Below are 21,374 nucleotides of genomic sequence, written 5' to 3' on the forward strand. Positions count from 1 at the left end.
GACCCAAATGCTGCCTACAGCCAGGCTGCTCATACCTACACATCATGTGGCTTCATGTTCCTTCCTCAATGAACCTCGCCGCAGATGATCAGCGCCGAGGCTGAGTCGCCATCCATCTCTCAACATAGTAGGAAGGAACCTAAGGCACCGACCAGACCAGACAGGAGTCCCGTCACTCGGTCAGCTCCTCCCAACCTCGTCAATCTGATCCTGGGCACTTTGGGGGCCGCATCGCCGCAATCATCTCGATTGAAGCTTGCAAAGGAAGGGCGGGCGGGCGGGCCACAAGGCCAAAAAGTGCACCGTACCTGCATGTAGAGCTTGTAACTGTTATGTACCCGTGGACCCCCAGACCTCTGGCAGACCCAGACCTTTTGCCCATCCTCCAACCCGTCATCATCCATACCTCGCTCGCGCCCATGCCGGCCATGAACGCCAGAATCCTTTCCCAAGTCATGCTCCAACCAACCAAATTGTCCCTCAATAGACCAACTCCTAATCCGTCTTGCCGCCCATGACCTTTGCCGCCTGCACTGCGTTCATCTTTTGCGTCCAGCCCGGAGCCGGCTGGAACTTGCGCACCGTGCGAATCTCGTCCGACGCGTAGCCTGGGATGCGGATGTTGTAGTTGCGCTCAAGCACGCATTGGATGTCGCGAATCTCGAGCTGCGATGACTCGCGCAGCTTTGCAAGCTTGCAAGCAGACGAGACGACGTTGTCGAGGAAGTCGTCGGCAAGCTGCAGCATCGCCTATGACGTCGTTAGCAAGTCGCAGCCAAGAAAGGAAATGGTCAACTCACCTCTTCAACCTCAGGTGCCAACGTCTCGCCCGTCGGCAACTCGCCCGCGCCCGTGACCTGCCGCACCAGTTCGTCGAGCTTCTTCTTGCTGAGCACGCGGCTCTCGTCGCCTTCGAGGTGGAATTGTGGGTGAGAAGACACGACTGGCTGGCCAAGCATGCCTGGAGCGCCGTTGCTGGGTCCTCCCATGGTGGGTCTGGCCGGTCCCATGTTGACTGGATGTGGTGGTTGTGAAGGAAGGTTCTTGGGGATGGGCATTTTAGGGTTGGTCATCTGCTCGCTGCCGGCGCGATTGCCCATCGGGTAGCTCTGATTGTTCTGCTGCTGTATTTGCGGCGTGACACGTGCCTCCGAGTGAGTCCGTGCTGCAGTGCTCATCGCCTGCCCATGCGTCAATGGCATAGGCCCGCCTGCACTCTGCGGATGAGGTGATCCTTGGTGCATCTGGTTCATTTGAGCCGCCTGTTGCGGGTTCAACGGTGGCCGCTGAGGGTTCATGTTCTGTTGATGATGCTGCTGCTGCTGCTGCTGCTGCTGCTGCTGTTGTTGTTGTTGTGGCATTTGACCGGGAGCCTGCTGTCCCGGCGTCATGTTTCCCCCTTGAGCGAATGCAGGCTGCGTCTGCCCTTGTTGTTGCGGTCCCGACGTCGCAGGACTCATCGATGGGCGATTGGCATTCATCTGCTGCTGCCGCGCAGCTTCAACCGCCGGATTGTTTGTCATCTGAGGACCGGTTCCTTGCATGGTTTGATGCTGCTGCGCCTGTTGCTGCGCCTGGTTGGCTTGTCCGGGCACTTGCGTCTGCTGCGCCTGAGGATGAGGCTGCTGTCCATGTTGTTGCTGGTTTGGCTGCGTAGTCGGTTCGAGCTTGATCTGTGGAACAGGTGTCTGCTGTGGTGGGGGAGGTTGTTGTTGCGGTGTTTGCCTTTGCGGACCCGGCGGGTTTGGCTGGTTCTGCGCCCCTTGGTTTGGCTGGCCTCCTTGTGGAGCTTGCTGCTGCGGGGATCCTTGCTGTTGGGCCATGTTTCTCCAATTGTTCTGCTGGTTCCTAAACTCTTGAATGTTCCTTTCCAGAGTTTGATACTGCGCTTGCACCTGATTCTTCTGCGCCTCGAAGTTGGGCGGAAGGTCTTGCCTATTCGGGTTCTCAGAAATTTGTTGCATCCTCTTGATTGAAGAGGCACACTGCTCCTGCCTCACCAGCATTTGCAGATAGGCGTTCCGCAACTCCTTCGTTTTGTTTTCGGCCTCTGGGGTTCCATGCGGCATTCCAGGGGGCAGTTGGATCGGAAAACTTTGGACATGTTGCATGATCTTGGGCGGAATCTGGGGGCGTGTGCCTTGCTGTTGATTTGGTTGTGGCGCTGGGTGATTTTGGGCTTGTTGGGGAGCCTGTTGTTGTTGTTGTTGTTGTTGCTGGGCTTGTTGCTGGGGCTGGGGTTGCTGCGATTGCTGCTGCTGCTGCTGCTGCTGTTGTTGCTGCTGCTGTTGCTGTGGCTGTTGGTTTTGCTGCTGAGGTGGCTGTCCCTGAGGCTGTCCGCCTTGACTCGCAGGACGATCGCCCTGTTGTTGCGCAGCTCCAGGTTGGTTTTTGGCCTTCCACTCATTCACCTCCTTCCCCATTCGTTTCGTAAACTCAAAGAGCTTCGTCACTGCCGATTTGTACTCGGAGCTTTCCTTGTCAAACCTGTTGATCGTCTCGTACAGATTTGCTACGCCTCTAGTGTAGGTCGCTTTCTGGTTTTCGGTAAGATGAGGGAGCGTTTGGATCTGGTTGACACGAATGCCAGGAGGCAAAGGACGGTTCTGATTCGGCGCTGAGGGCCCTTGCTGAGGAACGTTGCCGCTCATGATGAGAGAGTGGCCAAATGCGTTGGGGAATGGACAGCTCTGCCTGGCGCGTCGACTCTTAGGCTTCACGCGACAACCGCGACGGGGCTGGGAGTCAGAGAAAGATCAGCTTCGGAAGGGCACACGGAGCCACGAGATGGAATTCCGTAGGGTTGCGGTCAGTGTTGGAGGTAAGGATGTGATCTGAGGGCGTGTGAGGGATGAACAGGAATGGCTGGAGGTTGATTGAAACTTTTGGATAGGCTTCGCGGTCCGCAGCTGGGCGTGGGGGAGTGGGTTGGCCCTAGCTTCTTATAGCCTCAGGCCGCGCCCCACGCCGTCGCCGTGGCTCATGCCGCTCAACAAGTCACCGCAGTCGAAACTACAAATGGCACTCACTGTAATTGTGCGCCTAGCATCTATCAAGTGAAAAATTGCCAGTATTGTAAATGTCACTACATCGCGCGTAAATTGAATTTTGAAAACAAGTCTTCTGCCTGCCCTGCGAAAGCTAAGCTTGGTCACCAAATTGTACTCCGGACAGGTTTTGTGATATTCTCCAAATATTCGCTCCAGTTCACGCGATTTTTAGCTATGCTCCTGGGAGTGAACTGTTGGGGACACGCTTCATTGTGTCCCTATAATGGCCTACATTCACTTCAGTCTACGCGCATTTCGCGCTGAATGCTTAGAATCCGTCGCGAAACAAAGCGAATCTACCACGCCAGCTCCTTCGCACATTTTCAACGGCCTGATAGTCGTTAGCTACAGCTCACTTTCCTCCAAAGCGCAATATCACTTCATTGACTTGTCCAGTGTGAAGTTTTACAGTGAGCTCAAGACAACCATAAATATCCAACGGATGATCTTTTCTGCCTCCTCGCCAATCCTTCGTCTCTTCAAGCATCTCGTCCTTCCACCCTTCCAGCTTCTCTTACTTTTGCTCTCCAATCCCTACATCCAAGATCGAGCGACGCTCAGCCGAACTTGCCATTTAACCGCCAGAATCCAGGTCCAAATCAAGATCATCCAACACTTTTGGCTCCAATTCGCAAACGGAAAAGATGCCAGGAAAGATCACGGGACCTGTGGGCAAACTGATGGCAGTGTCAGATCCTGACCCCCTGACCACCCTTGACATTGACGCACCTTGTTAACAGAAGCGTCTAGGATCCGCCAGAAGTCATCGGCGTGGAGACGCGAACCACCCAGGACCATCCTCTTGGGCCCAAGGATCACCCTTAGCGCCGAGACCACAAGTCCAAAGGCGATCGGCGAGGTCTCGCACAAGCGCAAGCACCGGGGTGAAGGTGTTGACTTCCACCTCCCCCCTACTCCCATCAATGTCGATCGCCAACCAGCACCCACTGCTGCTCCAAGCAATCAACCGTCGACACCAGTCACCGGCGATCCCACCGTTCCCCAGGAGATTGACGAGGCAGAGGTCCTCACATTCGCCGTCGGCCGCAACATTCAGGAGGGAGAACGCGCCGACGATCCCGAGGCCTTGAGCGTCTGGACTGCAACTCGTCGCCACGCCGTTCCTCCAGGCCGGCTCAGCAGGGCGCAGAAGCGGAAGCTCCAGCATGCCAACCAGCACGTCGTCACCGAAGTCCTGATCTTCAACAGCGACGAGTTGGGATTTGCCTCGGGTAGGCTGGTCGAGAGGAGGCAGTTGCTGACTCTCTACGCCACGCAGATGGACTGGGAGGCGTTTTTGGTCGAAAGCGTGGCCAACGGCTGGACGAAGATTGCGGGTCAGAGGTTGTAGGGGCCTCGCGGTCAAGCTGATGGTAAGCCAATTAACTGTCTTTGACTGATGAGAGTATGAGCTTACACATGTGGAAAGGCATGTTCTTTTCGACGACAGCCATCGGCAACGACTATGATCATCGAGCTATTCAGCGCGTCGTGGGCTATCACGATCCAGTCAAGGGGTACCGGACATTTTACGGAGTCTTGCAGTCGAAAAGTTTTTGGAGCGTTGGGTCCGATATTGATATACCGCGTTGGCCGCAGCCTTGGGCGTTTGGGACACGAAAACCGAGGGTGGTGTTTGGCGGTTTGGCATCAAGTCCTATTCATTTTTCCCCTTGCACCTTATTCTAGTTGCTTGATCGGCTCTTCAAATCTCGTTTCCTCAAGGTTTCGACGCCGTGTATCTCAACACCAGATTTCTTCTTTTCAGCAAGTACTTTGCTCTCGCCACTTCTCTCGATCACCCACGTCTCCGCAATCTCCTTCTTTTCCACCTTTTTCTCCTCTTCTACCTTTGCCTCCTTCACTCGTCGCAGGTAGCCCATGTAGATTGCAACTTCCGCAAAGGCTACGACACCACTGCCAGTCATGCTCAACGCCAGCCTCTGGGGCGTGCTCCAGTACCGGGCTGCGATCCATATGGCAACACTGCAGGCTATGATTGTGACAAGTACGTTGATGATGAGGGCGAGCTGGCGATTGATGTCGGCGTAGGTGACTTCGTCATCTTCGTTTTGCATGAGGTCGGCAGGGGAGATGGCAGAAGGGAAAGGAGCGGCATTGGAGAAGCGTTGGGCGAAAGTCTCGGAGGGTGCAGGCGGACTGAGCATGCGATCGTAGGCACGAGCTTCCTCTTCGCGGCGTAGGCGCGCCATGAGCTGCTTGTATTCATTGCTCTTCGACGCATGGTCAACAGAAGTTCAACAGAGCTTTTGGAAGCAGACTCACAGGCTCGGGCTTCGGCTTCGGTGGAGGGATGTACACTCGAGAACCGCGGAGAAGGTCATTCAGATGGAATTGGGATCGATTTTGGTTTTCATCTACCGGCTGATCATTGTTGTCATCTGGCGTGTTCAAACGGGCTTTGAGAAAGTCTGAGATGTCAATTAGTTGGCCATGGGATATGGGCTTCCCAAGCTCTGGCTCCGAAAGCGACGGCTCGGATGGCGGCTGGAGCTTGCGCGTTTGCTCCGAGTCTGCCAGGTCCAAACACTTGTGGACAGCCGCCACGATGGCAGGCGTCATGATCAACAAAACCATGGCGACGGATTGTTGTTGGGGAGCTGGAGGTGCACAAGGTGGACTTGTGTTGCAGCGGCGAGGTCACAGCTGGAGCTGGCTGGACTGGACGTCGCTTGGCGCAGATCCCTGGTAGTGGATTTTCCGAACGGCGCCGTCATCGCGTCAACGCTTTTCCCAGACCCTCGGTCTGAACTTCAATTCTTTGCCTCGCCCCCGTACCTCCTCCAGGTCCAATCCTGCTGCCAAATTCCCCCAGGATTCTCGAATCAGGACCGCGCAGCAAAAAGAATGGCAGCCCGAACATTAACCTCCACGGCCTTGGCCCGCGCGACATCTTTTGCCGCACACCGTCCGCGAACATCTCTCTGCTCAAGATGTCTCCGTTCGCCCTCGACCAAGTCCTCTTCCTTTCCTTCCACATCTATCTTCTTTCACCCCTCTAGACGGCGGGAGCAGTCCAATTGGGCGGCGGCCGTTTCGGCGGCGCAAAACTACTTCAACAATGGTCCAGATCCCGCGTCCCCCATTGCTGTTGACCCGTTGCGCAGCGTGGCGAAGGAGATGAGGTTCCTGACTGGCAATATACGCCAGCTTCTGGGCTCTGGGCACCCAATGCTTGATACTGTAGCCAAATACTACACCCATTCCGAAGGCAAATACGTGCGGCCCATGCTCGTACTGCTCATGTCGCGCGCTACCGCTTTGACGCCCAAACCCGCTCGCACGTCGCCTTCGCCGCCTATAAACAGCCCCATGTCTCCTTCAAATGTTCTGGTCGACGAGAACCCCCCTGCGCCGGAGTATGCGCCCCTCACTTCGCAGCCCCAAGAGAACGGAGCCGCAGAAGAATCCGACATCCTGCCATCGCAACGGCGGTTGGCCGAAATCACCGAGCTCATCCACACTGCCTCGCTGCTCCACGACGATGTCATCGACCACTCGCTCTCCCGGCGGTCCGCGCCGTCTGCAAACATTGAATTCGGAAACAAGATGGCGGTTCTGGCTGGAGATTTCCTGCTGGGGAGGGCATCAGTGGCACTGGCCCGGCTACGCGACCCGGCTGTGACGGAGCTTTTGGCGACCGTCATTGCCAACCTGGTCGAGGGCGAGTTTATGCAGCTAAAGAACACGGCCAAGGACGAGAAGTACCCCGTCTGGACTGAGGACACGGTCACCTACTATCTGCAAAAGACGTACCTCAAGTCGGCAAGCCTGATAAGCAAGTCTTGCCGCGCGGCCGCGATCCTGGGCGGCAGCACTCCCGAGGTCGTCGAGGCGTCGTACAAGTACGGCAAGAATCTGGGCCTGGCGTTCCAGTTGGTCGACGACATGCTGGATTACACGGTGACGGCCGACGAGCTCGGCAAGCCCGCCGGCGCGGACCTGGAGTTGGGCCTGGCAACGGCGCCGCTGCTCTTTGCGTGGAAGGACAATGCTGCGCTGGGCGAGCTGGTTGGGAGGAAGTTTGCAGAGCCAGGAGATGTTTTGAAGGTAGGTCGAGGCCTTTTTCTTTGCTTGATTGGACCCTGGAATTGTTCTCCCCCTTTCCCCGCATTTGGCTAACTTATGTAATAGGCACGAGAGCTCGTTGGCCGTAGCAGTGGGCTGGAGCAAACGCGCGCCCTGGCGCAGCAGTACGTGGACAACGCCATTGAAGCCATCAGCTTCTTCCCCGCGAGCGAGGCCAAGGACGGCCTGTTCGAGATGTGCACAAAGGTCATGAAGCGCAGAAAATAGAGACTCTGGTCATCTCCTGCGTCTTTGTTGTTGTTGTTGTTGTTGTTGGTGGTGATAACGACGATACACATCTAGTTGTTGCTCATTTCAACTCTCACGCGATCAAAATTTCTCTCCCCGTTTGATACCTCTTGTACAATAACACGTTATAGAGTGGGCATCTGACACACTGCCGGGAATCATCATCATCACATCACATCACTCTCCATCTTCTCCTCTCACACATCATGGCTTATTGGGCTTTTGTTGTTGGAGACAATCATCTTTTCTGTGTATTTTTCTCGTGTCGAACTGGATGGAGCCGGAGGAGTATTTACAAAAAAAGAATCTTTCCTCTTCACCACCACACTTCGCTGCCACCTTTCATCGATCGTCTAGCAGGGAAAAGACAAATCAGAAACTCATCTATCTAGTGCTGCTGCAATTCCATCATTGCCTTATCCTGCTCGAAAACACCATCGGTATATACACACAAACCCCCTCTCCTCTCATCCTCACTCACTCGCCACCCCTCTCCCCCTCCGCCCCCCTGACAACAAGAACCCGCATGACCCACTCATACACAGCCCACTGCACGGCATTGACGACGAAAGCACGCACACTGCACACGCCCAAGCCGCGGAAAAACACGGCCGCGCCCTCGTTCGCGTACGCTGACTTGGCAATGGCCCAGGCGCCGCGCGGCTGTTGTTGGGTAGTGGTGATTTGGGGAGACGACGATGAGGAAGAGGACGAGGACGAGGACGAGGACGAGGAGTGCAGGAGACGCGAGTGTTCGGTCGGATTGCTATTGCTAGGGTTGGTGCTGCTGCTGGGTTTTGTTGGCGCGGTGAATGGAGTTGGAGATTGGGGTGCGGATGGGCTGGCGATAGCGCGAGACACGCCTCCTGGCAACCCCCAATTTGCCAGACTGCCTGTGGCGGCGGGGGCGGCGGCGGCGGCGGCGGCGCGGTGTAGGGCCGGTTGTGTCTGGACGCGGGTCTTGATGACGTCTATGCAGATGGCGTCAGTCAGCCCGTCAGGGGTTTGTGGGAGCGGAGAGCAGAATCAACAGCAGCAGTAGCAGCAGCAGCAGCAGCAGCAGCAGTAGTAGCGATAATAGAAGCATGGATGGGTGAAAGGAAAAGGAGAAGTTGCTTACCCAACGGGAAAATAGAGGCCCAAGTGACGACGCCGGCGATGCCACCGCAGAGTAGCACTGTTGCGGGCGAGTCTTCGACGGTCGGTGTTGTTGATGAGGTGGTAGATGACGAGGACGGGGAGGTCGAGGTCGAGGCGAAGGCGCGTTTGCAGAGCTCGTAGGACCAGAAACTGAGAAAGAGAGAGAGAGGATTAGTCTTGTGCTGAGTGGTCAATGTTGTTTTGCGGATGGAGAAGAAGACGAGGAGAGAGAGGGAGAGAGAGAGGAACAGGGTCCTCGTTTTGGGGCTTTTAGGTGTGCCTTGGTGAGGGACTTTGGTGTTTGCGCCAATGCTAGACGTTGACTTGAGCTTCGAAGGGACCAAAGGTGTGGAAGTTTTCCATCATGGCTGTTTTCACGATCTGGCTGATGGCTAGAACGCACGGAAAGTGTGCAATGATGATGGAGATAGTACTTCAGCAAATGCAGTTCATGATCAATGGGAAATTCGCGGCCCCCTTCCCACCCTTGGTCGCAAACACGGACATTCCATGAGACTTACATGAAGATGCAACGCAGCAAGCTCATTCGTCAATCCCAGTGCCACATTTCCCTCTGTGACACAAGATCATGGCTGCAAGACGGAGCATCAACGCAGACCACCTCAGGGGCTCATCCTCATAGCTCCCTCCACGGCGTGTCATGACGCAGCGAAACAGAGCCGAAAACCACCGCAATCACACAAAATCAAGAAAGAGAAAAAAAAAAAAAAAATTGGTACTCACTAAAAAGCATAACCAACAGCATCCCTAACAGCCGTAACAGCACCACCTCGATAAAACCCCCTCAAGCCCTCAGCGCGCCACGTCTCCCTCGCCACAGCCCACGAGCTGACACCGGCGCCATGACTACGGCCAGCAGCAGCGATCCCGGATAAGGAGTCATAAACCTGCGCGCGACACTTGACGAGCTCCGTCGGCGCCGAGACGACAAAGGTGGCAAGGCCGCCGACGGCGCCGGCGAGGAAGACTTTGCCGAGGGCGTTGGGTGACGTTGGCGAGGTCGGATCGGGCTCGCCTAGCAGCAGCAGCGTGCGGTTGTAGGAGACAAAGAGGAGAGCGTTGAGGGCGCCGTAGCCGAGGACGGGCGCGGGGATGCCTGGAGAGGAGGTTAGTGAGATGAGATTGGTTCAGGAAGGCTGGAGTTGGGAGTTGAAAGTGGTTTGCGCGTGAGATGGGTCCAAGAGCGTCGGTGTAGTTTTTGGGTGTTGATGATGGGAGTGCCTGAGCTGGAAGTATGATGAAGGAGCAGTCGGCCAAAGTAAAAGACGGTCAAAGCAAGGAAGACCAAAACAGCAAGTGTTCGAAATCCAACACACGTTGCCGGCTCTAAAGACTTTGGCGTCCATGTGGCTGACGCAGGTACTTGTGTCACAAGCCCAGACCCAGAAACAGAAACGACTCGACTCGATCCCAGACCTCTTCCAATCCATGTGGAAAGAAAACAATTCAAAAAGTCCAATTATATTACCTCTCACAAAATTGCCGGCGGCATGCCATTTGACCTGCGATGGTGTTGAGCCGGCGGCGGTGGTCGTTGCTGCAGGGCCAGCTTGCAGCCGAGTCTTGACCAGGTCGAGCGGGTTTCCAATGAGGATTCCTACAGCTCCGCTAATGTAGCCGGCCCAGAAATCTGCAGACATTGAAAATATTGGCGGCGATGAGGTCTCGTTGATGCTTTGAGAAGACATCCAAGGTACATGTAGATTCCCCCTCCACCCCACGTGGGGTAGGTCCGCTTCAGCCGGGTTACCGGTTCCGGTTGGCCGATGCCGAGGCTGCCTTGGACCCTGTGGGCTTAGGTTGCGACCAACTCCACATCATCACTCGTGTCATCGTTCTTTTCAATTCTGACAAAAATGAAGCCGCTTTTGGATTCAAAACTATGGCTATCTCGTCAGAGGAAAGGGGGAAGATGTGATGATGGAACCCGCAATCTGAGTGTGTATGTGTGAACAGTGACAGCTACATTCATCCCCTCAATAACTCATCTGCCTGCTGCCGTTTTGTTGTTGTTGTTGTTATTGTGTCGGATAGCGAGAGAGGGAGGTCAAGGAAAAGAGAATAGGGGGGAAAAGAAAACTCATGGGCTCCTCAACCTTTAAAGTCAAGGCCCTGATCCATCGCCGAAATGCCTTTTGTGTTGTCTCGTTGACCCCCGTGAAAATCAAACTCTTTGATTCCCCAAACCCAAAGTTGGTAGGCTCTGGAAAAGAGACCCGTGACTGCAAGCCCGTGCCATTCCATAAATCATGGCTGAATCATGCACTCCTCCGCTATGAGTGAAAGACAAAACGATCCGAAGACGATGCAAGGCTGCTGGCGGCCTTACATGATTTGGTCCTGGGTGAGACCCGTGGCCTCAGCATCCATGGCATCACCGGGGCCGCTGACGTTGGTGTACTTGACAAAGGAGAGGCCAAGCGGGCGGCCACCGTACTGGTAACCGGTGAATTTGGCTGTTGATTTGGGTTAGACAAGCGATTGATTCGCGGGCGCGCCGAAGGACTTACAAATGGCGGTCTCGGCATTCTCGGGCGAGTCGAATTCAACGACACCGGTACCACGCGAGCGACCGTTAGGCTCGTATTGAATCTCGGCGCGCTCAACCTTGCCGATGGTGGTGAAGAGCTCTACGAGATCCTCGTTGCTCGTAGACCAGGGAAGCTGAATCTGGTTAGCATGCAATGCCAAAAACGCGTCGTGCAGCACTCACGTTGCGAACGTAAATGACGTTGCTCCTCTCACCACCGGCCGTGGCATAGTCGGTGAAGGGGTTGGGCGGACCGGCGGGAACGCTCGCGTCATAACCCATGCCACCGGCACCGAACCCGCCGCCGAAGCCTCCACGACCGCCGCCGTATCCACCGAGCCCGCCCCGGCCTGCAAACCCTCCGCGACCGCCAAATCCTCCACGACCAAAGCCGCCACCGAATCCGCCCCGACCAAAGCCAGGGGGGCCGGCGAAGCGGTCCTCCTTGACTTCAAGGGCGCGGCCCTGCCAGTCGTATCCGTTGAATTGCTGAATGGCGTTGCGAGCATCCTCGGGGGTCTCGAAGACGACGATGCCGGAGCCCTTCATGCGGCCATCAGCGGTCGAGTGGACGTCGGCGCGGATGACGGAACCGGTGTGGGCTGAATGTGGATGAGCAAATTGAGCCGACTGTGTAGAACATGGAACTTGCTTACCGGCTTGGCGGAACAGGTCCTTGAGATCCTGCCAGCCAACGTTGTATGGAAGCTAATGGCATTGAGTCAACAAATCGAGCCCTTATCAAGTTAGCAAAGCGTGAGGGGTGGGGACAACATACGTTGGAGACGTAGAGCTGGCGTCCACCGCCTCCAAAACCACCGCCAGCGCCTCCACCGTACGCGCCGTCGAAGCCGCCGCGGCCCATGCCGCCGTAGCCTCCACGGCCGACGGACGGAGGAGCAGTGAAGCGCGGCTCGGCCTCGCGATCCTTTTGTAGGCGCATCGTATCAGTGACTGTGCCGCATTCAAGGGGAATAGACTCACTTCACGGACGTAGACGAGACGTCCCATCAAGTTTTGGTTCGAAAGGGTTTGGACGGCATTTTGTGCCTGTTCCCTGGTGGCATACTCCACGATCCTAGTTCTTGTTAGTTTGCGCGGTGTTGATTGGGGGGCCCGGCCAACTTACCCGCATCCCTACATGGACCCTCGGGCACCAGTCCCATCCGTCAATCCAATTGTCCACAAAATACCAAGAGAAACCAAAGAGACCAGCCAAATCAGCCCACCTTCGACATTCCATTGGGAAGTAGCAACACGTCGGCAAACAAGACCTCTCCGGCTGATTGGGGGCGAGGCGGTTAGCGGGAGGGGGAGTGGTTTCGAGGAGAGTGGGTAATTAGGGCTTACCCTGTCGCATAAAATCCTTGAGATGGTGCCATTTGACATCATACGAGAGGTTACCCACGTAGACGCGGCGGTCCTGCTGAGACTGCTCGCGCAATGAGGCCATCATCTGTTCTTTGGCAGCAGCCTTGTCGTCGAAGGAGCGAGACGAGGGTGCAGCACCACGAGCCTGAGCGTAGGAGCCTTGTTGGGGCTGAGCACCGGCAATGGGCGAACGCGAGCGGCGGTCGCTGCGGCGGTAGTCGTCGCGGCTACGAGAGCGGCTGCGCGGCGAGTATGAGCGACGGCTGCGACGAGGGCTTCGCGATCGACGACGCGGCGAGCGAGATTGATCGCGCTGGGTGGTGTATGCGGTGTCAGTAGTGGTAGCGTCCATGGCGGCCGGAGTTCGGCGGACGGGGCTTTATAGGGCGTCGGGGAGAGCTCGCTTGTGGAGAATGGGAGAGGTGGTGTGGGATGTGAGTGGAAGTGCTGAGTGATGGGCTTGGGAGCTGACGGGAGTGGGAAAGGAAGCTGCAGGTTCAATCAATCAGGCCCGTCGGCTAAGTCCCGCAGCTCTGCCGCCCGGCGCGCCATGGGCGACGAAGCCCACGCCAACCACCGAGTGGTGAGCACTCTGCGGCTCTGCTCCAGACACCTTGGTGGACGGATGGGACTGATTGACTGCCTGCAGTGGAGACGAGACGAGACGAGCGGCGACCGACCTTGGGTGGTGGTGGTGGTGGTGATGATGATGATGATGATGCGTATAGCCAGCAAAAACGAGACGGAACCACAGTGCATGAACGAAGAGGAAAAAGGAGAAATGATCAAGACGCGGGGGCTGGCGGGTCTATAGGCACAGCAGCACAAAAGAAAGTGAACCCAACCGTCAAACCAATGCAGCACGCACGACGGTGGGACAGGGATAATCAACAGAGGCTTTGCCAGTCGGAAGCGCATGCCTTGGATGCCATCACACATAGCAAAAGGACCCGGCCGACCGGGGCACGGCTTGAACACCTTGAGGGTCACCATGTCATGATGTTGTTCGTTCAGTCTCAGCGCCGCCCGCCCACGGCACGCTACACCCAATCGATACTCTGTCAAACACAATGAATGCACACTGCCGCCCGTCGCCCAATGCCGTTGATACGCTGCCGCCGGGGTTTCTTCATTGATTGCTATTGCTGCTGCTGCTCGTGTCAGCGCTGCAGCTTGGGTGAGCTCCACACACCCGCCGCTTGGCTGTCGTCCCGGATCCCCGCACATCTGTCGATGACCGACTGCCTGCCAGCCTGCCAGCCTGCCTGCCTGCCTGCCTGCCTACCTTACACTCACCCAGCCCGCCTCGACATGTCGACATGGCGAATCACATGCCTCTTGCGTGGGTGGGTGTCTCCAGCTTCACCTCTTGGATCCTGCCGCTCCGTGCAGAATCTCGAACCTGCAAACGCGGGGTTGCCCGCTGGATCCCGCTCGACTTCTGGACCCTGTCCGGCTCGTGCATCAGCGGCGACTTGACGTCTGGATGAACTAGCCTTGTCCTTGCTCAACTCCCATTTCGAGGCTTACTGCAATTCATCCAGGAACCATAACTTCGATCCGAATGCCTGCGCCAAGGGCTCGCACAAAGCCTACGCCCGACGCGACACGAAACACGCACAGCTCGGGACTCGACCCTCTCTGTTCACATCACTAACCGCGCTCCCGACCTAATGTAGGACAAAAGACATGTTCATATCTGCGTCATATTCTCCAATGGCTCTCATGGAGCACGCCAACCGCGACGCCCTCATTCACACGTGAGTCCAGCGGCCAAAACTCGGCCCAGCATGGTCAATGTCGAGAGCGAAGGTCGGACAACATGAGATGCCCAACATGAAACAAACTTACCAGGCACAACCAACTTGGCAACGTCTGACAGCGGAAGCTAAGCGGGAGGTCCCGCCGTTTTCTTCTGCCTTCCTTGACCTTTTTTTTTTTTTTTTTTTTTTAATTTGGGCTCTCTCCCAGTAAGCCGGCTACTGCGATCCTTCGCCTCAGCTCGGAGATATCTTGGACTTTGTCCCACATGGCCTCCCAGTCTCGCCTTCTAGTCCCCTTCGAATGCCCGTCTTTAAGATATGATTGTTGTTCCTTCCTCGCTCCTTCATGAAAACAGGTGCTGCTATCCCGAGAGTTGCCCGCCCTTGTGTTTGGACCGTCCGAAAATCGTACCATCATGGCCATGTATAAAAGTGTCCCTGACTCCCACTCACTCTCAATATGCTTCACATACACGTCGTTCGAGAACGCATGATCTACGGCAGCCATGGCAGCAGAACACATTCACCAGCCCCTTCCCATGGCAGACAACAATTCCGAATCCACAAACGTGGATGCCAACTCGGACTCGACCCACATGGCAGCCCCGTCCTCCCAAGACTTCGCTGAGACTGGATTCCGACCGATGCAGAGCAATCGACGAGAGAGACGCATCAGTGGAGAAGAGCTTCTCAACCTCCCACACCGAACGCTGAGTGCCAATGCCGACTTGGCAGAGTACACCTCGGAGACTGCTCAGGGGCAGATGCTCAAGGAAGTCAAGTCTCACCACACTGGAAAGACTGAAAGATATGAGCTCGTCACTTGGAAGATCGACGACCCAGAAAATCCCAAGAACTGGTCCAAGGCCTACAAGTGGTGGTGCACAATGTGTGTGGCTTTCACCTGTTTTGTGGTGGCCTTCAACAGTGGTGTCATCACTGCCGATATCGAGGGGCCGGCCAAGGAGTTTGGCGTTTCTAGAGAAGTGGGCTTCCTGGCAATCACTCTCTTCGTCGTAGGATTTGGTGTCGGTATGTCAATCAGCGACTTCGTCTATGGGAGCGTGGCACTGACTGTATGTCTTACAGGTCCCATGGCATTTGCTCCTCTAAGTGAAATCATCGGCCGAAGGCCAATCTACGCATCGACCCTGTTGATTGCTGTCATCTTCACCATTCCCGACGCTGTCGCCAAAAATACTGCAACGCTCCTGGTTTGTCGTGCCATTGACGGCATTGCTTTCAGCGCGCCCATGACCCTCGTCGGTGGCACGCTTGCCGATTTGTGGAAGAACGAAGAGCGCGGTGTCCCCATGGCAGCTTTCAGTGCAGCGCCGTAAGTTCAGCCTCTTGTCACCGTACATGTTTTGTAGGCTGCATGGCTAACCAGGCTCCAGATTCGTCGGTCCCGCGATTGGTCCTCTGTGCGGTGGTTTCATTGCGGATAACTTGGGCTGGCGATGGCTCTACTGGATCCAGCTCATCCTCTCCGGTGCCTCTTGGGTCCTCATCACCTTCACTGTACCCGAGACCTACACGCCATCTTTGTTGGCTAAGCGTGCAAAGAAGCTCAGGAAGGAGACTGGCGATGACAAGTACGTTACCGAGGAAGACTTGGACAAGCGTCCGTTCAGCGAGCGTATCACCGTCTTCTTGCTTCGTCCATTCCAACTCCTATTCTGCGAGGCCATTGTCTTCTTCATCTCGCTGTACATGTCTGTCCTGTAAGTCGCCTTGTCCTCTTCGTGACTACGAGAACTAATAACAATCAGCTACGGACTTTTGTACATGTTCTTCGTCGCATACCCAATTGTGTACCAAGAAGGCAAGGGCTATAGCGCTTCCATCACTGGCCTCATGTTTATTCCTCTTGCCCTCGGCGTCATTGCCAGCGCTTGCTGCTCTCCGTTTGTCAACAAGCACTACATCAAGATGGTTGAGAAATTCAACGGCAAACCACCGGCAGAGGTTCGCCTCTATCCTATGATGGTTTCGTGCTGGTTCATCCCCATCGGCCTCTTCATCTTTGCCTGGACGTCGTACCCGCGCCTACACTGGATCGGCCCGGCCATTGGCGGCTTCCCCGTCGGCTTCGGCTTCATCTTCCTGTACAATGCGGCGAACAATTACCTGGTCGACTCGTACGTGGACCAGGCGGCATCGGCACTTGCGGCAAAGACGTTCATCCGCTCCTTCTGGGGTGCCGGAGTCGTGCTCTTCACTGAGCAAATGTACCACCGCCTTGGCTACGAATGGGCAAGCTCGCTGCTTGGTTTCATCGGCTTGGGCTGCTGTCTCATCCCCTACGTCTTCTTCTTCAAGGGCGCGGCCATTCGAAAACACTCGAAGTACGCCTATGGAGGCGACGACGCAGAAAACCAAAACGAGAAGGGCCAGGCCAAAGACGTTTCCAGCAGTGATGCGGAGTGATGTCACCAGGCTGTCTCTCTGATACCCTAGCCCAAGGAAAGGGCCAGCAGGGCCGATCCGATTGGTTTTTTTTTTTTTTTTTTTTTTTTTTTTTGGCTTCGAGTAAGCTTAGGGCCGAAGCGCTTGCATCATCGGACACGAGCCTCGCGTGCGATCTTTTGATCGCAACGTCACCATTTTCCTGTCTTTTCGAGCTTAATTTTGTTATAGATATCCACGTTTGTTTGCTGCGCAGAGTAAAGATTTAGATGGGCCTAGATGGTTCGTGATGAGAGTAGGATTGGGGCATTGGCATTGCGCTGGCGTTTGTGCATTTGAAGGAAGAAAAAAGAAGGGCCAAGATAGACATGGTGTCGGATGACTGCATAACGAGCAGACGGGCTGGTAATGGAAATAGCGATGTACATGGCGTACAGACGCTTAGAGTCATGTATAGAAGACTTGTAATCACAAAGACGGCAATTATATAAACAGGTGCACATTCCTAAAGCAGTGAAGAGCGCGGCCCGTGATTACTCTTCGAGTCTTGGTCAGCATCAAAAAGGCGAAAAATTGACGCTCTTGCTATCTCCTAACTCCCTTCTCGTGACCATGCCAACTTTTCGATGCAAGCGAGAGAGCGATTTGGCCTGATGGCGGGGAGGCATCCGGGCAGGTCCGCGCTTACCTGGATGGCTGCCGGAGGAACTTCCATCGAGTCTTCATCATGACGTTCCTCAGGAGCATAGGGCTGAAGTGGCTGATGGAACATGCTCCGGGCGCGACGCCATTGCCGTCCTCTGGACATTGATGGAAGCTTCAGTGGCTACGGCAGGCCGACGAGGAGAGGGCACTTGGTGTCGTTTCGAAATTTTGTCGCCTTGAATTTTTCGTGGTGGTCTGCGGGGACGCTATACCTCTAGAGACAAGCAGGATCGCGATGACTCGTTTGGCAGCACAGGGCGATGGTGTGGGTTGCCGACAAAGCTTCCAACAAAGCTTAGGGGGGGGGGGGGGGGGGGGAGATCGCGTCAGTGGCCGGGGATCATGGAAGCAACCAGACGGCAGAGGCTTCCAGATGGCCAGGCGCGCGCGCGCGCGCGCGTCGGCGTTGGGCCTTGAGCGAAGGGGAAGGATACTGTGTCTGGGTGCGCGATAATGGGCAGAGCAGAGCAGCAGGGAACGGGATCAGTCAAATGGCGCACGATCCACTCGACTCCCTGATCCGCCAGCTACCTTCTTACCTTACCTTACCTCACCTTTACCTTACGCTACCAACGCTTTGCGTGCCGAGGCGCCGGTCACCACTCACGACTGACCTTTCTTTGCTACCGCAACATTTCCGTCCTCCTCCCCCCTCCCCCCCCCTCCCCCTCCACCCATTATCCATTCCGTAACCCTGCCCCTCGACCTGACCCCAGCAAGCATGCTCTGCGCCCGCCGCCGTTGATTGATTCGCCCACGACACATCATATCATCAAATGGAGCCCATGGATTCGCAAAACCCCGCCGCCTCGTCCACCACTACCTCCACCGCGACCTTCAATCCCCAGGAAGCCTCGCGCTCCGACGTCGACGAGATCCTCCGCAGAAAGAGAAAGGCAAGGGAGTACAAGGCCTGCTATCCGTGCAGGCAGCGCAAGGTCAAGTGTGACCAGGCCGTTCCGTGCAAGACGTGCATTGGTATGTCCTGTCCATACATCTGACGCATCGCCGTGCCACTGCTGCGCTTGGAGCTTCGTCGCCGCTGGGCCTCTGAGCGCTTTGCTCCTACGCGACCGCTGACTGTCCCAAAAGCCAGAGAACATCCCGAACTGTGCACCTATCATCCTCCGGCCGAATCCCACCCACCTGCCAAGCGTTTGAACCATGGATCCAATAACGGCGCCCTGGACGGCTCGTCTGGCGGACTCGGCATTCACTACAATGTCAACGGCACGGTGACGCTTGGCCGCGAGGACTGGGAGAGACTATGCTCCAAGTTGAACTCGGTGGAGCGCTCGTTGATGGACCTCAAGTCTACCATGAGGGTTGCTTCGGAAGGCACGGCAGGACAGAATGGCCATACAGAGCCGGCAACGGGCACGCCCTCGAGAGCATCCGCCTCGGAGCCGGGCAATCAGCAGCAGACGAGCTCCCAAGGGATCCACACGACCAACAGCATCACGGGCCAAACCGTCCACCTGGGAAGCAGCTCGGTGCCAGCGCTGGTTATGGCTCTGGGCAAAGGCGAGGGCGGCAGCGCTCCCGTTCAAGAACTACTGGGCAAAAACGTTCTGCCGCTCTTTGGACTCGACAACGAAAGTGCCACCTACCCCTTCGTGGATCTTTGGGGCCTTCCCCACGGTTCGATGAACCGGATATATGAATTGTGCAATGCGTTACCAAATGACTCGGACTGTTGGAACTTGCTCAAATACCACAAGGAGACGGCGCATGTCGTCTTTCCTGCAGTCGCCGACATTGAGAAGCTGGAATCAGAACTGTTGAGATTTCTCATCTCGCGCGGCAGCTCAAGGACTCACGAGGATGGTAGCGTAAGCGGAGTCACCGAACAGTCTATATTCGGAAAGGATTTGCACTGGGTTGGCCTCTTGTTTGCTGTGTTGGCGTCGGGGTGCCAGTGCTCGGCGCTTCCAAGAAAAGAACGGGAATTGACTTCGCAAGTCTACGTCTGCTGCAGCTTCGAGTGTCTACGCACCACGAATTTCTTGTCCCACTCGAGGCTGGAAACGATTCAGACGCTGCTGATTCTGGGCAATGTCATTTCCAACAACATGAATGCCGGCGTCGCGTGGTCACTTCTTGGCTTGACGATACGGCTGGCCCAGAGCCAAGGATTGCACCGCTCCTGTCCCTCTCACATATCCGAGGAGATGAAACTAATCCGCAAGAAAATATGGTGGACCGTTTTGTGGCAGGACAGTCTGCTGTCAATCACGTATGACCGAGCGTCTTCAATGAGCACAAACGAACCCGTCCCGCTCAACCCAGAGTCAAGCCCCGGCAACAGGTCATACATTGAATGCATGTACCGGCTATGCAAGGTGGGCTTGGATATTGTCAGCGAACGATGCTTCAATCACGATCTCAGTGAGACCATGGCCAGGATAGCGCAGCGTCGCCAAGAGATTCAGGACATTATGCTCGATGCTGCGGATTACCTCCGAGATTCGAGAAAATGCCGCTCGATGCGCAATCAGCTCGAGCATTGGGCGCTCTACCTGCACATGTCCTACATGATGTCGGAGCTTTGCCGGCCCGCCATAAGCCCGGCGCTGGCCGAACATGAATTGGCGCGTAGCATGCGCAAGGCCTGCATCGATAGCCTGGCCAACACTGTAGAGGCCTTCCTGGGCTTGCAAAACATGACCGTCTTTGCCTCGCGGTCGTGGACTGCGGTTCACCGCTCCATCAGCTGCGCGCTGCTGCTGGGAATCCTCAAGGAGCACGAGCGCAACGAACGGGCACGAATGCTCCTTGAGAAGCTGATATCAGTACTGACAGAAATTACGTCCAAGGTTGACCCCGCCGAACTGTCTGCTCCCATTACCCGGTCCATGATGGCTCTCCGGAAGCTGCTGAACATTGCGGACCCTGCAAAGCAGAGCATGCCGTCGTTGAGCAACGTTGGCCAGTCGGTCGTCCCGGCCTCGTCGACCGCTGCCACGCCACCGCTATCGAATTCGCTCGCTTACGGCCTTGACGACATGAATGGATTGATGGGTGTGGATGGATTCGGCTCGCTGGGACAGAGCCCGATCATGTCGGATATCGACTCAGAGCAGAGCCCCTACGCGCTTATGGACAGTATCATCTGGGGCGTCAAGAAGACGCCGCCGGGTTGAAGGACTGGAAAAGAAGAGGATTGAGTCAAACAAGTATCAGGGCAACATGGCCTAGGGCATACGTGCATGCGTATAAAGCTCCAATTTGCAGCACTGCAGCGCAGCACACATTGCTTGTGCATGTCTGCTTGGTTGGCATGCCGTTTCCAGGTGCCGACGTCCAGAGATTGGAGTTCGCTGAGCTCAGCAGTGCTTTCACAAATGGAGTCGAAGAGTAGGAATGTGGCTGCAGAGGTCATGAGGAAGGTACAAGGAAAGCAGACTTGGCTCGGAGAAACGCGATTATGAGAAACTGAACTTGAGGCATCGCAACAAAGAGCACATGGAGCAAAACATGAGCTACAAAACGGTCAGGCCATGAGATTGGGATGGGCCTATACTGTACATCAGGAATTCAGGACGGCGTCGGTGTGGAAGAAAGGGGGGCGCACGCAGCGGCGGGTTCTGGAGTCGGTATTCGCGGTATGCGGTAGATATGGGAAATCCAAAACAATTTGACCTGACCAGATATGCGACGCGTGGTTTCAGGAGACGGCAAAACACACACAAGCATGCAATTGGAGCATGTCTTTTCTTGGTAAAGAGCGGTTTCCGGCCGCTTTGCGTCGTCGGGAGGGATGCGGACTTCCGACAGCTTCGGGTAAAGACATAACCGACGTTGGACCCGGGGACCGGCTATTGCAAGGGCGATTTCGGCATGGAGGGAGATGGGACTTTTGGCCGCGAATTGGATGTTTTTGGTTGTTGGCGAGCAGATTGCGCAAGTGTGGTTATAGTGCCGGGATCCAGATGGTCGACCAGGGCAGCGTCCGGCGCAGTTGTAATGCTGGTGAAGCGGCGGAGAGAGTCGGGATTGTGGGGCAGATGTTCTCCGTTGCGGGGAGGGCACAGCTCTCATCCGTCA

The 21,374-nt window shown here is 55.9% G+C and overlaps 8 protein-coding genes across 8 annotated transcripts; 4 read left to right on the forward strand and 4 right to left on the reverse strand.

Moving 5' to 3' along the window:
* Positions 1–269: 269 nt before the first annotated feature.
* Positions 270–1,335, reverse strand: IWZ02DRAFT_458110 (transcription initiation factor TFIID subunit A-domain-containing protein). The gene is made up of 2 exons (XM_066767989.1): positions 801–1,335; positions 270–750 (listed from the first exon to the last, which is right to left on the reverse strand). Exons 1-2 carry the CDS (start codon positions 1,296–1,298, stop codon positions 496–498), a joined length of 753 nt encoding a protein of 250 aa, XP_066620317.1. The 5' UTR covers positions 1,299–1,335; the 3' UTR covers positions 270–495.
* Positions 1,336–3,273: 1,938 nt separating this feature from the next.
* IWZ02DRAFT_435295 (uncharacterized protein) lies at positions 3,274–4,401 on the forward strand (the record flags this gene model as incomplete). Its single annotated transcript, XM_066766431.1, has 3 exons — positions 3,274–3,460; positions 3,559–3,718; positions 3,801–4,401. The coding sequence occupies 3 exons, from the start codon at positions 3,274–3,276 to the stop codon at positions 4,399–4,401; spliced, it is 948 nt and encodes a 315-aa protein (XP_066620318.1).
* Positions 4,402–4,735: 334 nt separating this feature from the next.
* IWZ02DRAFT_382161 (endoplasmic reticulum-based factor for assembly of V-ATPase-domain-containing protein) lies at positions 4,736–5,648 on the reverse strand (the record flags this gene model as incomplete). The annotated part of the gene is made up of 2 exons (XM_066765212.1): positions 4,736–5,284; positions 5,337–5,648. 2 exons carry the CDS (start codon positions 5,646–5,648, stop codon positions 4,736–4,738), a joined length of 861 nt encoding a protein of 286 aa, XP_066620319.1.
* A 270-nt stretch (positions 5,649–5,918) lies between these two features.
* IWZ02DRAFT_381970 (putative hexaprenyl pyrophosphate synthetase Coq1) lies at positions 5,919–7,367 on the forward strand (the record flags this gene model as incomplete). Its single annotated transcript, XM_066765199.1, has 2 exons — positions 5,919–7,121; positions 7,206–7,367. The coding sequence occupies 2 exons, from the start codon at positions 5,919–5,921 to the stop codon at positions 7,365–7,367; spliced, it is 1,365 nt and encodes a 454-aa protein (XP_066620320.1).
* Positions 7,368–7,865: 498 nt separating this feature from the next.
* IWZ02DRAFT_382060 (solute carrier family 25 protein) lies at positions 7,866–10,189 on the reverse strand (the record flags this gene model as incomplete). The annotated part of the gene is made up of 5 exons (XM_066765206.1): positions 7,866–8,051; positions 8,250–8,359; positions 8,509–8,678; positions 9,273–9,645; positions 10,018–10,189. 5 exons carry the CDS (start codon positions 10,187–10,189, stop codon positions 7,866–7,868), a joined length of 1,011 nt encoding a protein of 336 aa, XP_066620321.1.
* A 685-nt stretch (positions 10,190–10,874) lies between these two features.
* On the reverse strand, positions 10,875–12,802 carry IWZ02DRAFT_423932 (uncharacterized protein; the record flags this gene model as incomplete). The annotated part of the gene is made up of 9 exons (XM_066765879.1): positions 10,875–11,005; positions 11,060–11,213; positions 11,263–11,681; positions 11,736–11,787; positions 11,858–12,007; positions 12,064–12,157; positions 12,209–12,216; positions 12,309–12,361; positions 12,430–12,802. The coding sequence occupies 9 exons, from the start codon at positions 12,800–12,802 to the stop codon at positions 10,875–10,877; spliced, it is 1,434 nt and encodes a 477-aa protein (XP_066620322.1).
* A 1,578-nt stretch (positions 12,803–14,380) lies between these two features.
* IWZ02DRAFT_458157 (major facilitator superfamily domain-containing protein) lies at positions 14,381–16,731 on the forward strand. The gene is made up of 4 exons (XM_066767990.1): positions 14,381–15,245; positions 15,303–15,549; positions 15,611–15,937; positions 15,986–16,731. Exons 1-4 carry the CDS (start codon positions 14,720–14,722, stop codon positions 16,641–16,643), a joined length of 1,758 nt encoding a protein of 585 aa, XP_066620323.1. The 5' UTR covers positions 14,381–14,719; the 3' UTR covers positions 16,644–16,731.
* Positions 16,732–17,916: 1,185 nt separating this feature from the next.
* Positions 17,917–20,667, forward strand: IWZ02DRAFT_47854 (fungal-specific transcription factor domain-containing protein). The gene is made up of 2 exons (XM_066769073.1): positions 17,917–18,305; positions 18,420–20,667. The coding sequence occupies exons 1-2, from the start codon at positions 18,104–18,106 to the stop codon at positions 20,468–20,470; spliced, it is 2,253 nt and encodes a 750-aa protein (XP_066620324.1). The 5' UTR covers positions 17,917–18,103; the 3' UTR covers positions 20,471–20,667.
* The last annotated feature ends 707 nt before the right edge of the window (positions 20,668–21,374 follow it).

The sequence above is a fragment of the Phyllosticta citriasiana genome (genome assembly GCF_038021145.1).
Source record: "Phyllosticta citriasiana strain CBS 120426 chromosome Unknown IWZ02scaffold_11, whole genome shotgun sequence".
Classification (NCBI taxonomy): domain Eukaryota; kingdom Fungi; phylum Ascomycota; class Dothideomycetes; order Botryosphaeriales; family Phyllostictaceae; genus Phyllosticta; species Phyllosticta citriasiana.

Bases quoted from the DNA above. Each gene is read 5' to 3' on its own strand.
- IWZ02DRAFT_458110 (XM_066767989.1), bottom strand. From the start codon at position 1,298: ATGAACCCTCAGCGGCCACCGTTGAACCCGCAACAGGCGGCTCAAATG. The intron at 751-800 runs GTGAGTTGACCA...ACGACGTCATAG, and splicing joins TGGCACCTGAGGTTGAAGAG to GCGATGCTGCAGCTTGCCGA.
- IWZ02DRAFT_458157 (XM_066767990.1), top strand. From the start codon at position 14,720: ATGGCAGCAGAACACATTCACCAGCCCCTTCCCATGGCAGACAACAAT. The intron at 15,246-15,302 runs GTATGTCAATCA...TATGTCTTACAG, and splicing joins CGTCGTAGGATTTGGTGTCG to GTCCCATGGCATTTGCTCCT. The intron at 15,550-15,610 runs GTAAGTTCAGCC...ACCAGGCTCCAG, and splicing joins GCAGCTTTCAGTGCAGCGCC to ATTCGTCGGTCCCGCGATTG.
- IWZ02DRAFT_47854 (XM_066769073.1), top strand. From the start codon at position 18,104: ATGGAGCCCATGGATTCGCAAAACCCCGCCGCCTCGTCCACCACTACC. The intron at 18,306-18,419 runs GTATGTCCTGTC...CTGTCCCAAAAG, and splicing joins TCCGTGCAAGACGTGCATTG to CCAGAGAACATCCCGAACTG.